This window comes from Lithobates pipiens, unplaced genomic scaffold (genome assembly GCF_037356315.1).
Source record: "Lithobates pipiens isolate NorthernLeopardFrog02 unplaced genomic scaffold, aLitPip1_a1.2 Scaffold_25, whole genome shotgun sequence".
Classification (NCBI taxonomy): domain Eukaryota; kingdom Metazoa; phylum Chordata; class Amphibia; order Anura; family Ranidae; genus Lithobates; species Lithobates pipiens.
Window position 1 is genome coordinate 150,645,845 of NW_027507787.1, and position 15,636 is coordinate 150,661,480.

The window sequence follows — 15,636 nt, forward strand, 5'->3', positions numbered from 1 at the left end:
CCTACCACTCCTGTGCTGAGTTTCCAAGTCTGTACACCTGCTGTGCTCATTATAATGCATTCCCACTATCCATGAAAGACCCTGAAGGGCTTTGAGGAAATAGCAGGAAAAGGGACTGTGGACAGAAACTTTCTCAGTCACTTTCTCTGTAGCCTCAGCTGCCACAGGGGTGGAGACCTTCAGCAGTGGAAATATGCATTGCACGGGGTGATTAGGGTGTGCCCAGGCACACCCAGCACACCCGGTGCGCACACCTATGTGCTTTATTGCGTTCGATACAGAAAAAATACAGCATGTTCTACTTTTGTTGATTGCACTGGAACACACTACATTCGTGTGAACTAGGGCCATTGGAATACAAGGAAAACACAGTTCATGCGTTTTTGATGCAGAATAAAAATGCACTGGACTTCATCTGTTTATCTCTTGGCACTGAAAACTTTACCTCCTGTAGAGTAAGCATCTAATGCTGGTTCAGTAAAGAGGGCATAGCATGGAGTTTATTTATTTTTGTTCCATGGTCCTGCAGGATTCCGCCTCACTGGTATTGATGAACAGTCCCACATAGCTGCTTCTGTCCTCTAGTCATGTGATCACCAATTTGCCACCATCACCACGTACAAAGTATTCCTCTGCATTACATCCTAAATGAGCGTTACATCAATTATACAGGGGGAAGAGTAGGGGACCCACATAGAAATATTATATAACTCTATAACGGGAACACAGCTTTAAAGGAAACCTTTCCTTGGAGAAACACAGAGCCCGCTTTTGTGGACCACTTCTTCTGACAATGCTAGTTACCTGCCCATTATGCTAATCCACTGGCTTTGATACTTTGAGGCAGTCACCCAAAATTACTATGCAGATCACAGTTTGTGACCTCTTACTTTCACTTGACTCTGCAAGTACTGAATCCAGAGTTTTTTTAGAAGGATGTCAGCATCAAACCCATCAATCACATCTAAGGACTGATAAACTGCAATATACTTTGTTACATTTTAATACAGTTTAATGTGCTGATTGTCACTCTTAATTGAGCCACCAGATGGCGCCTGTGGGTGCTTTCAGCGTGTATCCTATACTGATACTCCTTTGTAGGTAGACTCTTCTGCTACTGGAAGTATACTTTAGTAAGAACTATGGGCAATTGTGCAAGCTTTTTTTTTTTTTTTTACAGAAAACCGTAATAGTATAATTTCTCCTTTATACTGTAAAACTTTATTTAAGGCTCAGTTCACACATATGCGTTGCGGGAACCAGCGCAATTGCTGTGCTGGTTCATGCATCACATATGATTTGCAGGCATTTCACACTGCCCTCTGCGAACCGCTGCAGGTGTCAATAGAAAGTTAATGACACCCTCAGATCGGTTAGCAGATCGCAGTGCGAATTATCAATTGGTGTAGGAATCTGATCCCATGAGTGTAAACACCCATGAGATCCGATTTTAGTGCAGACCAAAAAAAAAAAGGTTCTGCACCATTTTGGTTTGTATGTACAGTTTGTATGGCTGAATTCGCATCGCACAGATATCACATGTGATCTACACAGCAATGCGGTGCGAAACACATACAATGCCTGTCATTGCACAAGTATGAACCTGGCCTGAAAGAAACAATCAAAGTTACCACACTTGCACAATTAAAAAGATAAAAGGATAAATTACGTAAGCAACTGCTCTAATGTGAGATACACAAAAATTACAAAACAAAGGACCTGCGCTACCGCTAATAACAGTGACTAAATTATATAATGATCTCATTGATTGAATGTCCATATAGAAATTCTATTAGATGAACCCGGAGGGGGAGAGGAGACAAATGAGCAGAAGTTCCAATTTTGGCTGGAACTCCGCTTTAAATTGGTTTTACACTATAGCAAGTTTTTCTTTTTGGGCACTTTCCTCTGAGTGGTGAGGTGAGGCCCTGATCCTTGTGAGACGTCATTCTGGCATCATCCCACCTGGAGTGAGATCCATCTAAAAGTTGTTGTCGGTCTTCCTCTCTGAGAAGGTCCTTTTTGGGTTTAAGCCGCAAGCTCCTAAAGCTTGCCATCTGGTAAGCAGGTTTTTCATGCGGTGGAGGTGTACTCACAGTGTGGTTTGATTTCTTTGCAGATTCATATGTATTCTTTTACCTTTTACCGCTTCACTGGTTCATCTAATAGAATTTCTATATGGACATTCAATCACTGAGATCAATATATAATTTAGTCACTGTTATTAGAGGTAGCGCAGCGCCTTTGTTTTGCAAAATAAACAATCACTTTCCACAGCAAGCCACCTAAATTAAAGTTCCACTAGTTTTTCAGTTTATTAAAACTCTGCAGCTACAAAAAGTGTAGCTTCTGACTTTTAGTAAACAGGTATAAATATAAGGGGAGTGCAGCGCTAATAACAGAACAACATGACAAATTTTTCAAATTTGCAAGTGAAAAAGTAGGTAAAGGGAAAAACTAAAGCAGAGTTCCAGTGAAAAATGCATTCCATGAATAAAGAAAAAAACAAATATCCATCCATGACAGGACGATGTCAAAGAAATAATATAAAAACAAGCATTAGCTCCTTCTATAGGCTGATGCTCCAAATGTGTAGCCTCTTTTATCCAGTTGTTTCTCCCCTGGTGATGAGCTTGTTTTTATGTTATTTCTTTGACATCGTCCTAGCTGTGGTTCCAGACATCTTTAAGGGTCTTGGGAAGACCGATTTCCCTGTGCTGGGTGAGACTGCTTTTTAGTAGTCACGGATAGCTGGTAAGCAGGCTACATTCACAGCTTGCGGCTTCACAGCTGGGTGCGCACTGTGCATGCGCAAGTCGCGTTGCATTGTCCTGAATGTGACATGTCCCAGATGATTGCAGGGAGTGAGGGGGAGAGGAGGAGTCACCTAGGAGGCACAGGCTGAAGTGGGAGCTGGGTACCTGTCAAAACTATGTACCCACCCCCCCCCCCACCCAAAAAGAATGACATGCCAAATGTGGCATGTAAGGGGGTTAGGACTTCTTAAAGCAGAAGTTATGCTTTTGGGTGGAACTCCGCTTTAAATGCAAGAGTGCAGGTTACCAATCAACAATAATAAAATAAATAAACAAAATCAAGAGCAAGTTTCTATTATCTTTGTAACAAAAATAAAACAAAGACTCAACATATTATAATATGTATCCTTTTGTATATAACCTTCTTTGCATCTGTGATGTATTAAAAAAAAACATTTAAAATACATCATCCTACAGTACCAGAGTCTAAATTGGCTAAAACTTGTCTTGCATACACACGATCACACAATGTTGTCGGAAATTCCAAACATCAAGAACGCGGTGACGTACGAAAATTGAAGTTAAATAGCCAGTGCAGCTTTTCTGCTTGATTCCGAGCATGCGTGGAACTTTGTGCGTCGGAATTGTGTACACACGGTGGGAATTTTCAACAACGGATTTTGTTGTCGGAAAATTTGAGATCCAGATCTCAAATTTTGTGTGTCGGAAATTCTGATGGAAAATGGCCGATGGAGCCTACACATGGTCAGAATTTCCGTCGAAAAAAATTCCCATCGAACATTTTCCGTTGGAAAATCCCACTGTGTGTACGCGGCATTACACAAAAAATTTTAAAAAATGGTGCTGCTGTGTCCTTCTATCAAAAAAATGAATTAATAATGAAAAAATTGTGAGTATCACATATGAATGACCACTAAATGCAAACACACAACTGTAATATTTTGTATATAAATAATAGTGCGCTACTAAAACCAAATATAAATGTATATAGTACAATATATGATGCAGTATATAATAGTCCACATACAAACAAAATAGATTAAATATATTCTTCAGTGATGAAAAAAGGTGAATTCAATTGTCTCCACAATCCGTGACACACTCTTGTAAAAACAGGTGATAAGGAAGATAGTAGTCACCATCGCTTCTGTGTGCAATGTCTGTTCACCTCAAAGGAAGACCCCCTTGGGTCTAATCACGCTTTATTAATAATCCAGAAAATCAGCCATAAAAAGAACAAAAAAACACCAGCTGTTTGATCCAGGATCCTGCAAACTTCTCCCCAAGATTCCCTTGAGAAAGTCACATGACACATTTATTTGCATTTATGTTGCATCATATATGTACTATATACATTTATATTTGGGTTTAGCGTACTATTATTTATATACATCATTTTTAGTTGGTGTCAGATCACTTTTGAATAGCGGCAGCTGCCCCCCCCCCCCCCTTTCATCACAATTAGCCCATATCAGCGCTTAAGTATTTTCATTTCACACAACTGTAATAGAAGTATAATTATACAAAAACTGATATCACAGACAGTCCATATACTGATACGGACATCTAATCCGGACGAAACACGCTGAGGCAGGTACTGATTGTGGTGTACCTTCTGTTGATGTCATATCCTGGTGGTGGTATGCATGGCACTTCTGTTTCCCAAGGCATTGGTGACCCTTTTCCCCCATAGTGAGCAGTGTGAATACACCTAGTGCCGGTTTATGGGCACAAATACAAGTGAGGCCTAAGAACTCAGCACAAGGATGGTGGTAACCCCTCATAATCTTGTGGTGAATGCTCACACGCAATTACTTTAAATAGGGTGTAATGTGACTTTTTTTTTATTTTAGACCCCTCATAATTGAAACAGCAGGTGTACTGACCTGGAGACTCACCACAGAGATGGTGGGACCCCTCCATAATGGGCAAAGCAGGTGTGCAGACCCGAGAACTTAGGGCCGGGATGGTGGGAGTCCTTCGTCATATTCACAGCAGAAAAATCTGAATCCTGGATGAAAGTTGTGTGAAAACATTTCTATATAGATCCTGCGTGTAGAGTGACCCTTATCCCCTGTGGTGTGCACAGTACATGCATATAATGTAATACTTGTGATTGGATTTGGCTTCTGATTTTGATTGGTTCTTCTCCCTGCAGGAATATGACGAGGAGCAGGAGGAGTACAGAGGAAAGGGCAGTTTCCCAGCGATGATCACCCCTGCCTACCTCAATGCCAAAAAGGCCAACGAGTTCATCAGTGATGTGCGTATTCTTAACATTAGAAAGCCAACCCTACCCCATCCTCTAAATTTCACTGAGACTCTAATGGTGGCCACACATACTTTGATTTTATTATCCAACATATCAATATGATCAAAACCAACAAATCTGAAAACAATGAAAAAGCTTTCTTCTGATCGATTTAAACTCTACTTTGATCAAATTTGATTGAATTGAGTCAGCCGGCCAGGATGGAGAATGATTGATTGTTTCCCATCGATTGGCAGATCTGAGATGCTTTATTCACACAATCAATCTAATTATGAGATTACATAGTGGAAATAGTAAGTTAAAATCATATCTTAACTATCAATGGAAATACACCTCCCAGTATGTGTTAATTGAAGGTGTCAAAGGCACCCTAAGGCCACCATAATGCTAAAAATACAGCGTGGATGAAGAAATCTTCCCTACTGTCTATTGTATTCAGATAGGCTGTCTGCATAACTAAACAGTGGTTGCATCTGATTTGATGTAATTACTGTTCTCCTGACAATTTTCCACCTGGTTCCTTCAATTTTTCACTTTTGTTCAGTTGGGTGGTGCCAACCTATGGCTGCAAATCTGGCAATTCCAATCTGCCAAAATTCAATTCATGTATGGCAGACTTTAGTATGAGATTATTTCCTTGGTATGATCAGTGGCAGCCCGTCCATAGGGGGTGCATGGGCGCTGCCCCCCCATCCATACATCTGGCCCCCTGATCTACATGCAGGGCACCAGATGCATGTTTTCCAATCTGTTTTTTTTTTTTTTAAGAACGTGATTAGAGCCAGAGGCTCTAATAGGCTTGAAAAAAGGGTGGGCTCGGCTCGGTGGAAGCCCACCCAGTTGTGTGAAAAAAGCGAATGAATATTCACTGTTGTGACACTGATTCTCCTTCCGGCCAATCAGGAAGTGGATCCTGAGACCCGTCACCTGATTGGCCAAAAGGAGATCCCATCAGATTGGCCGCCAGGAGGAGGAAGGAGGAGATGCAAGGGAAGCAAGGAAGCAGCCACCTGGGGGTGGGGGTGGTGTCAGGTGGATTGTTTGCCCCCCCCCACCAAAAAAAATAAAAACACCAGCCACCACTGGGTATGTTTTAGGTGTGGAAATAATTACTGACTGTTATGCCGCGTGCACATGACCATTTTTCCCATCAGAATAAATTCTGTTCCGCTGAAATGGACTTGCCTACACACGATCACACCATCAAATCCGATCGTTTAGAACGTGGCGACATACAACCAGTATGACAGGACTAGAAAAAGAAAGTTCAATAGCCAGTAGCCAATAGCTGCCCTTGCATTGTTTTTGGTCAGTTGGAACAGCATACAGACGAACGGTTTTCCTAATAGGAATTGATTCCATAGGAAAGATTTAAAACATGTTCTATTTCTAGGTCCGTCAGAATTTTCGAAAAAAAAGTCTGCCGAAGCCAACACACGATCGGAATATCCAATGAAATGATTCCGTCTGACTTTTTCTGCTGGAAAGTCTGATGCCGCGTACACACGACCGGACTTTTCGACATCAAAGGTCCGATGGAACGATTCCGGCAGACCATTCGATCGTGTGTGGGCTGCAGCGGACTTTTGATTTGCAAAAATCCGACAGACTTTAGAAATGGAACATGTTTCAAATTTTTCCGCCGGAACTCCGCCGGACCCAGTTCCTACCAAGAAATCCGCTTGTGTGTATGCTAGTCCGACGGACAAAAACCGATGCGAGGGCAGCTATTGGCTACTGGCTATGAACTTTCTTATTCTAGTCCGGTCCTACGTCATCACGTTCAAATCCGTCGGACTTTGGTGTGATTGTGTGTGGCCAAGTCCGTTCATTCGGAAAGTCCATCAGAACTCTGTCAGAACTCCGCCGAAAGTCCGTCTGACCTAGTCCCTCGAAAAGTCCGGTCGTGTGTACGCAGCATGACCGTGTGTACATGGCATTGGGGAAAAAAAACAAATATTAAGTGTGACTCAACATCTGTATCCACAGCCCAACAACTTACATTAATTCTCCTGGTTGTTGCTGCCACAAGAGTTTTGGGAAGCCTAAACATTACGGACATTAGTCCATAGTCATGGCGTAACTAGTAGGCTGTTTTACAGCTCTGTACATGTGTTTAATAAAGAAATACCATTTTGGATGTCATCCTGCGTGCCGACCATCCCTTTCCTATATTCTGGTACGTTGGAGGTGTCAGCAGCCTCAAGGTCTGAGCAAAGGGTGGAGCTTTTAGGTGGGAAGGTTGCAGCGCCTATACACCTGTTTTCCTTGGGTGTTATAGGTACATTGGGCTTTAAATGGTTCCTTAGGGCTAAATTGGAACTGTACTGCATCTGATCACAATAAAAAATGCTATATAATTTATTTTTAATAATCAAAGCAAACACCTCCATCCACCCATTTCTCCATGCTTTATTTTACTGAGAAATAATTTTGTAAAACACCCCCTCGCATTTCTGTAGTGGGTCTTAAACCCGTCACCTGATTGGCAGAAGGCACAGGCGCCCCTATTGGACACCTAGCAGAATGGAAAAAGGAAGGAGGGGGAAGCATGGAGGACACAGGAACCATCCTACAGCTTGCCACTGCCACGCACTGCCTGACCAGCCACTAGGATGGTGTAAGTGCCGGGCAGAGGGTGGGCGTGGTCACAGTGGTGGCATATGATGGGTACAAGTGGCTGCATATGATGGGGCACAAGTGGCTGCATATGATGAGGCACAAGTGGCTTCATAAGATGGGCACAAGTGGCTGCATTTGATGGGCACAATTGGCTGCATATGATGGGCACAAGTGTCTGCATATAATGGGCACAAGTGACTGCATATAATGGGCACAAGTGGCTACATATAATGGGCACAAGTGACTGCATATAATGGGCACAAGTGGCTACATATAATGGGCACATGTGACTGCATATGATGGGCACAAGTGGCTGCATATGATGGGCACAAGTGGAATTGTCTGAAATATATATAACACCTTTGGCAATATGTTAATTTTTACAATATTAATCCTTCCCATCCAGGAAAAAAACCTTCTGTCATACTTTTGAAGCATCTTTATTATATTTTGTATTATCGGGAGATAATTAAGTTCTTCAAATTTAGTTAAGTCTCTAGAAATGTGTGTTCCTAGATATTTAATGGCTACCTTTTGCCATTTAAAAGAAAAATTTCTTTGGAGAAGGTCTAAAGTCTTATTTGATGATGTAATATTCAGAGCTTCTGATTTGTCATAATTGACTTTAAAATGACTCAATATTCATAAGCGGTTACATTCCTAGATAAGATTTGGTATAGTCACTACTGGATTAGTTATATACAACAGCAAGTCGTCTGCATATACTGACATTTTGTATTCTATTTCTTTGACCTTTATCCCTTGTATATCTACGTTTTTATGAATAGCTGTGGTCAGATGTTCCATTACTAATGCGTACAATTAAATGTTTCATTTTAATTTGATTCTGGGGGCATACAGAGCCAAAAGTATGATAATTGTGCCTGTGTCCAAATACATATGGACCTAACTGTGTATGTCACACAAATAGCTATATGTGACATAACATAATAATTTCATTGCAGAGTCTGAAGACTTGAAATTTGAAGACTTGTAAAACCAGACAGTTTTTAGATGCATGACTTGACCTGTATGTAAGCTGTAAACCCACCAATGGACTACATGTCCCAGCATCCTGCTGTATCATTTCCATCTGATATATAACATTCTGCTCCTCCCCCTAATGATGCCCCTGCAGTTCTCTTATTGCTCATATCTGACAATCACTGACAGTTTGATTTCCTCCTCAGATAAAATATAAGAAGGATCTTTCCAAGATGAGAGGGGCGGCCCACTACCACTCTCTGACCACCGACGACAACCTGACCATGAAGCAAGCGCAAAATGTTAACAAACTGGTCAGCGAGGTAAAGTGTTATACATTCTTATAGCTCTGACATATTCTACAGTGCTGTACAGAGAACTTTGAGCCAATCGCATCATTCACAGCACCAGAGGAGCTTAAAGCGGAAGTACACTCATCCATAAAACAGTTTTATTTGTGCTGAAAATATAACACTCCCATTGGTTGTGCTCTCAACCAAACTGTCAAACCATCCAATGGCTGGTGTCTAAACTGATCACACATACAGCATCATGGCAGTTGTAGAATAAACAGAGGCAAAGATGGCAGCTTCCTTGACTGAAAATGATAGGGGGGGGGGGATTTACTTACACTTTAAGATCTATTGTCCCTCTAAAGTCATGCACAATTATTATTATATATTTACACTGAGCAAAATTATAAATGCAACACTTTTGTGTTTGCTCCTATTTATCATGAGCTGAACTTAAAGATTTATGACTTTTTACACAAAAGGCCTATTTCTCTCAAATATTCTTCAAAATCTGTCTAAGCCCAGGTTCACACTGAGCTGCGGGAATGAAGCCGTGCGAGTTCAGAGTTCAGTTTTCATTAACACATGCCAGTCTCGATTTCTGCACAGATGTCAATGTAAATCGCAGCCCGAAATCGCAAAAAGTAGTACAAAAACGTCTCTTTTAAATTGGTGCAGCGCCGCAGATGCGACGTCGCAGCGATTAGAATGGTGCCATTGATGGCAATTGCTGGCGATTTGACATGTCGAAGCGCTCCAGTATGAACCAGGGCTAAGGCCGGGTTCACACTGGTAAGAGAAACGCTCCGACATTGGGAGCTTATGTCGCATGACGTGTGAAAATCAGTGTTTCCCTATGGGAGCCATCTTAACTGGTCCGACACAAGTCGGTCTGACTTTGAAAATGCTCCCTGTACTACTTTGGTCCGACTTTGATCCTACTTCAGCCCATTGAATATCATTGAAGTAAGATCAAAGTCGGATCCTTGTCCTAACTATGCAATTTTGGCATCAGGCATTGCGTTATTTCATGCTCCCTGCTGTAGCCCCTCCCATTGTGTGTTAGTTTTGATTGGTCAAAGGATAAGTTGTACTATTCGAAAAGTCGGATCAAAGTAGTATCCTGTTTGTGAAAGTCAGCTGGATGTAGGACTGATGTCGCAGAGAAAAGTAGGATGAAAGTCATACTACTGTCATGTAGTATAGTGTGAACCCGGCCTGAATCTGTGTTAATGAGCACTTCACAGGTGTGGCATATCAAGATGCTGATCAGACAGCATGATTATTGCACAGGTGTGCCTTAGGCTGGCCACAATGAAAGACCACTCTAAAATATGCACCATTAGTGGGCTCCAGTAACAGCCAATTTTCGTGCGGCCATCAAATTTGAGCAATTGGACATGTTGTAATTTTTTTTTAAAACTAGCGATTTTCTAATCAATGATGGGAGAATCGTGTGAGAAATGTCATCGAAAAAGAAATGTGCATGTGCATGAAAAGGAAATTCCCAGAAAGAAGAGATGATTCCCAGACACTTTTCTGTAGTAGCAGGAGGTTAAATTGAAGGCTTGGTTGGTCGAATTTTGAAATCAATGGTGGCAATAAATGGATCACAAAATGCACAAATTTTCTGATTTTCAAAGGAAAATTCTTTCAAAATTCGACTATATATGGCCTGGCTAATATACACACAGTCAGACATTCCAACCACAAAATCCGTCGGATTTTTTCCGACGGATTTTGTCCGAAACTTGTGTTGCATACACACAGTCGGACAAAGTTGTCAGAAAATCTGATCGTTCGGAACGTGATGACGCTCGTTTGTTACGATGAGACTACGTTGAGGCTAGTAGCCAATAGCTTTGGTCTCGTAATTTGATCTGAGCATGCGTGGCAGTTTGTCCGATCGGAACTCTCTCCAAACGATCGGAAAAAGTCTGATCGGATTTTTTTTGTCGACAAATTTGAGATCCTGCTCTCAAATTTTTTCATTTGGAATTTCGGACGGAAAAAGTCAGATAGAGCCCACACACGATTGGATTTTCTGACAATATAATCCGATCGGACCTTTTCCGTCGGAAATTCTGACCGTGTGTACAAGGCATTACACAGATTTAGACAGATTTGTGAAGAATATTTGAGAGATAAGTTGTAGATCTTTAAGTTCAGCACATGATAAATAGTGGCAATCACAAAAGTGTTGCGTTTATCATTTTTATCAGTGTATATAGCTTTGATATATTCCACAGTGCTGTACAGAAAACACAAAAGGGATCACATCCGCTTCTGTACCAGAGGAGCTCTGATGTCCCCACCACATGTCGCACGCTGTTACTATTTTACATTCATGACATATTCTACGGTGCTATATCGAGAACACTTACATCAGTCCCTGCATTAGAGGAGCTTACACTCTAATGTCTCCATCACAGTCACACACCATTATTATTATATTTTTATAAAGCTCTGACATATTCCGCAGTGTTGTACAGAGAACACTTACATCGGTCTCTGCACCAGAGGAGCTTCCACTCTAATGTCACCACTACAGTCATATACAATTATTATTATATTTTTATATAGCTCTGACATATTCTGCAGTGTTGTACAGAGAGCACTCCCACTGTATTAGAGGAGCTTACACTCTAATAGCTCCACCACAGTCACACACTATTATTACATTTGTAATACACTATACATTTATTTTGCACGGACATATTCTACAATTCTGTACTAAGACCACTGAGCCAGTCACATCAGTTTCTGCACTGGAGGAGCTAAGGCTCTAAAGTCCCCCCAAAGTCACACACTCTAATGTAATGTAGGGTAGATACATGTGTATACTGTGCTGGAGGCACACAACACCCACTTTAAAGTGGTTGTAAATCCTGCAAGACAAAGACATAATGAGCTAGTATGCATAGCATACTAGCTCATTATGAATAACTAACCTGAGAACAAAGCCCCCGAAGCGGTCCTCCGTCTTCCACTTCGCCGCTGCCATGGATCCCGGAGTGACTTCTGGGTCTCGCGGCTCCGGCGCTGTGATTCGCCGGAGCTGCGATGACGTCACTCCCATGCATGCGCGCGGGAGCCGACACTCGCGGCATATCTCCGCGATCTGCGGCCTGCCCCAGTGCGCCTGCGCGCCGCTGTCTACGGCGCATGCGCCGTAGACAGCGGTGGCTGTCTTCGGGTGAATATCTCCTAAACCATATAGGTTTAGGAGATATTTCTTGGACCTTCAGGTAAGCCTTAAAGTGGAAGTAAACCCTCCTATCGTTTTCAACCAAGGAAGCTGCCATCTTGGCCTCCATTTAATCTTTAACTGCCATGAAGCTACACATGTGATCAGTTATGACCCCAGCCATTGGATAGTTTGACAGTTTGGTTGAGAGTACAACCAATGTGACAGTTAGCATTTCCGGCATGCCAGGAATGTAACTGTTTTTTCAGACTGTTAGATTGATGGGTTTACTTCCGCTTTAATCTAGGCTTATATGTTGGTCAAAGTTGGTTTTAAGGGTTTACAACCACTTTAACGCCTGCAGATGCCTGTGAAAAGAACACTGTCCCTGCCTATCTTGCTCTATCCCTGCATGCCGGAACACACTACACAAGGCAGAGAACACTGAGCCAGTCACATTAGTCCCTGCACCAGAGGAGCTTACACTCTAATGTCCATGGTCACTTCTAATAAAATCTTCTCTGTATTTTCAGGTGGGATACAGGAAGGACCTGGAGCACACTAAAGGACATAGTATAAACTACTGTGAGACCCCCCAGTTCCAGAATGCTAACAAGATCTCCAAGTACACCAGTGATGTAAGTTTTGCCCCCCCAGCTGTTTCCGATCTGCGTAACCTCACAAATCTCAACCAGGGAATAAAAATGTCAATAGCTGATAAGCTGTGGCTCTCGAGGCTCCTACTCCCCGTGTACCCCCTGATATAGAACATGCTGTTATAATAAACACAATGGCTTTTGCCTCTTCCCCACAAACACCTGTTTAATCCGCTGTTACCAACTTAATTAGGGTTAATTCCTCCCCGGTGAGTTTTCTAAGGGGGAGTCATTCCATTAATTCTTGTTAATTACTGTACCGTCTCTTCGCAGAGGGAATTTCTCCTGCCGCAGAGGAAATTTTTATTTTCGCTCTTGTTTGCAGATTTTCCCTCTTCTGGGAGGATTTGGGAGTTTACTCTCTGCACGCTCAACTATAATGAGTACCATTTCATCGGCTATTTTCATCTCAATTTGTTGTGGTGTTGTATAAGTAGAACTCCACTCCTCCCCAGAACAGTGTTTCTGATTTTTATTTTTTAGATGGGATTTAAATCCCCTGGCAGTTTCCTCTATCTCTAATGCTGTGTACACACGACCGGACTTTTCAACAGCAAAGTTCCGGGGAACGAATCCCGCGGACAATTCGATCGTGTGTGGGCTTCATTGGACCTATTCTGTCCAAAAATCTGACGGACTTTAGAAATAGAACATGTTTCAAATCTTTCCGCCAGAACCAGTTCCTATCGAGAAAATCATTCGTCTGTATGCAGGTCCGATGGACCAACAACGACGCAAGGGCAGCTATTGGCTACTGGCTATTGAACTTCCTTTTTCTATTTCCGTCGTACGTCATCACGTTAAACAGTTGGACTTTGGTGTGATCGTGTGTAGGCAAGTCCGTTTCAGTGGAACTCCGTCAGAACTCTGTCGAAAAGTCAGTCGAAAAGTCCGTCATTGTTCATACCGACGGAAAGACCGGTCATGTCTACGCGGCCTAAGATACCCACTGCATTGGGCTTCTGGGTTTGCACACCTGCTGTACCCATTATGACGGGTTCCCACCATCCCTGTGCTGAGTTTCTAGGTCATCACACCTGATGTGCCCATTATAAGTGGTCCCTGCTATCCCCGTGCTGAGTCCCTAGGTCTATAATACTATATATATATATATATATATATATATATATATATATATATATAATGTATACTGTGATTATGTGTGTGTGTGTGTGTGTATCTCATATATATGCATACTCTATATTGTCAAAAGTATTGGAACATCCCAGTCATAATCCGTAGGGTTTAATATTGAGTTGGCCCACTCTTTGCAGCTATAACAGCTTCAACTCCTCTGGGAAGCCTGTTCACAAGGTTTAGGAGTGTATCTATGGGAATGCTTGACCATTCTCCCAGAACCACATTTGTGAGGTCAGGCACTGATGTTGGACGAGAAGGCCTGACTCACAGTCTCCTCTCTAATTCATCCCAAAGGTATTCTATCGGGTTGAGGTCAGGACTCTGTGCAGGCCAGTCAAGTTCTTCCACGCCAAACTGGATGGATGAGTAAGTTTGTGGTGGAGGAACTTGACTGGCCTGCACAGAGTCCTAACCTCAACCCGATAGAACACCTTTGGAATGAATTAGAGTGGAGCCTGCGAAAAAGGCCTTCCTCCTCCAACATCAGTACCTGACCTCACAAATGCACTTCTGGAAGAATGGTCAAACATTCCCATAGACACACTGCTAAACCTTGTGGACAGCCTTCCCAGAAGAGTTGAAGCAGATATAGCTGCAAAGGGTGGACCAACTCAATATTGAACCCTACGGACTAAGACTGGGATGACATTGAAGTTGTAAAGGCAGACGTTCCAATACTTTTGGTAGTATAGGATAGATAGAAGAAGAGGGTTGGAAATCTTTAAATGTGGACACCTGTTTCAGTCACAACTGAAAAGGATGCCCAAGTGGATTTCCTTCACTTTGGAGAGATTTTCACTTACTTCCTGTTGTGTCACTAAAATAAGAAGTGAAGGAAAAGCTTTGGACACCGACAAAAAAAAAAAAAAAAAAAAAACGTGTATAGAGGGCTCATGCCCATCGCAGCTCACAATAAACGGCTTTTACCAGCATTTCAGCTTTTATTTTATGCCTAAATTGTTAATTAATACCAATAATAATAATAATCTTTCACTGGGTAGGCCATTTCTAGCTCTATCCAAACACCAAAAATATATTGTCTTGACTAGAGATACATTGTAACTTTTGTGGATTAAATTTGTTTTGAAATATTCTTATTACACAAATATATCAGCTCAATATTAAAAAAAAACTCTATTAAAATACATTAGAATCCAGAGTTCGAAGGATGATCATTTTTAGTTCAATGCATTAGTATTATTCTCCTACCTTAAAGTGTTTTTAAACCCACAACAGTAAAATCAGTCTGTATATGCAGTAAAGCATGCTTGTTATACTCACTGTGGAGCCTAAAGAGTTAATCATCTGCATTGCGTAAAAAGACTGTTTGATCCTGTCTTCTCTGATCCTCCCCTTTTTCCACTGTCCCCGAACTCCCTCCTGATAAGACAGAGCCTTTGGAGTCACTCTGCACATGCTCAGTTTGGTGTGTTTTGCTAGAGAATTGTTTTTTTCTTGGGAAGGTGCATGTGATCAGCACAGGGCCAATCGGCACTGCCCACACAGAGGGTCAAGGGTCCTGCAGCCTCATAGGGCAGTCAGAGGAGAATGAAAACTCCTCCTACAAGCTTTAACCAGACACTGATAGAAGTCACAAGACTGCTATATACTGATAATGAGAAAAGGTATTTAGCAGTTTATATTTACTAAAATAATCACATTTCAATGTTCTGTGTATTGTGGGAGACCAGATATAGTGCATACA

At 41.9% G+C, this 15,636-nt stretch overlaps 1 protein-coding gene across 2 annotated transcripts in view; it reads left to right on the forward strand.

Annotated features, from left to right (window-relative positions):
• Window positions 1-15,636, forward strand: part of NRAP (nebulin related anchoring protein) — a 137,986-nt gene that overhangs the window by 39,816 nt on the left and 82,534 nt on the right. For both annotated transcript variants that reach the window (XM_077454995.1, XM_077454996.1), the window contains 3 exons: window positions 4,936-5,040; window positions 8,862-8,978; window positions 12,669-12,773. In XM_077454995.1, the coding sequence (XP_077311121.1) occupies window positions 4,936-5,040; window positions 8,862-8,978; window positions 12,669-12,773 (327 nt within the window). The remainder of the gene's footprint in view (window positions 1-4,935; window positions 5,041-8,861; window positions 8,979-12,668; window positions 12,774-15,636) is intronic.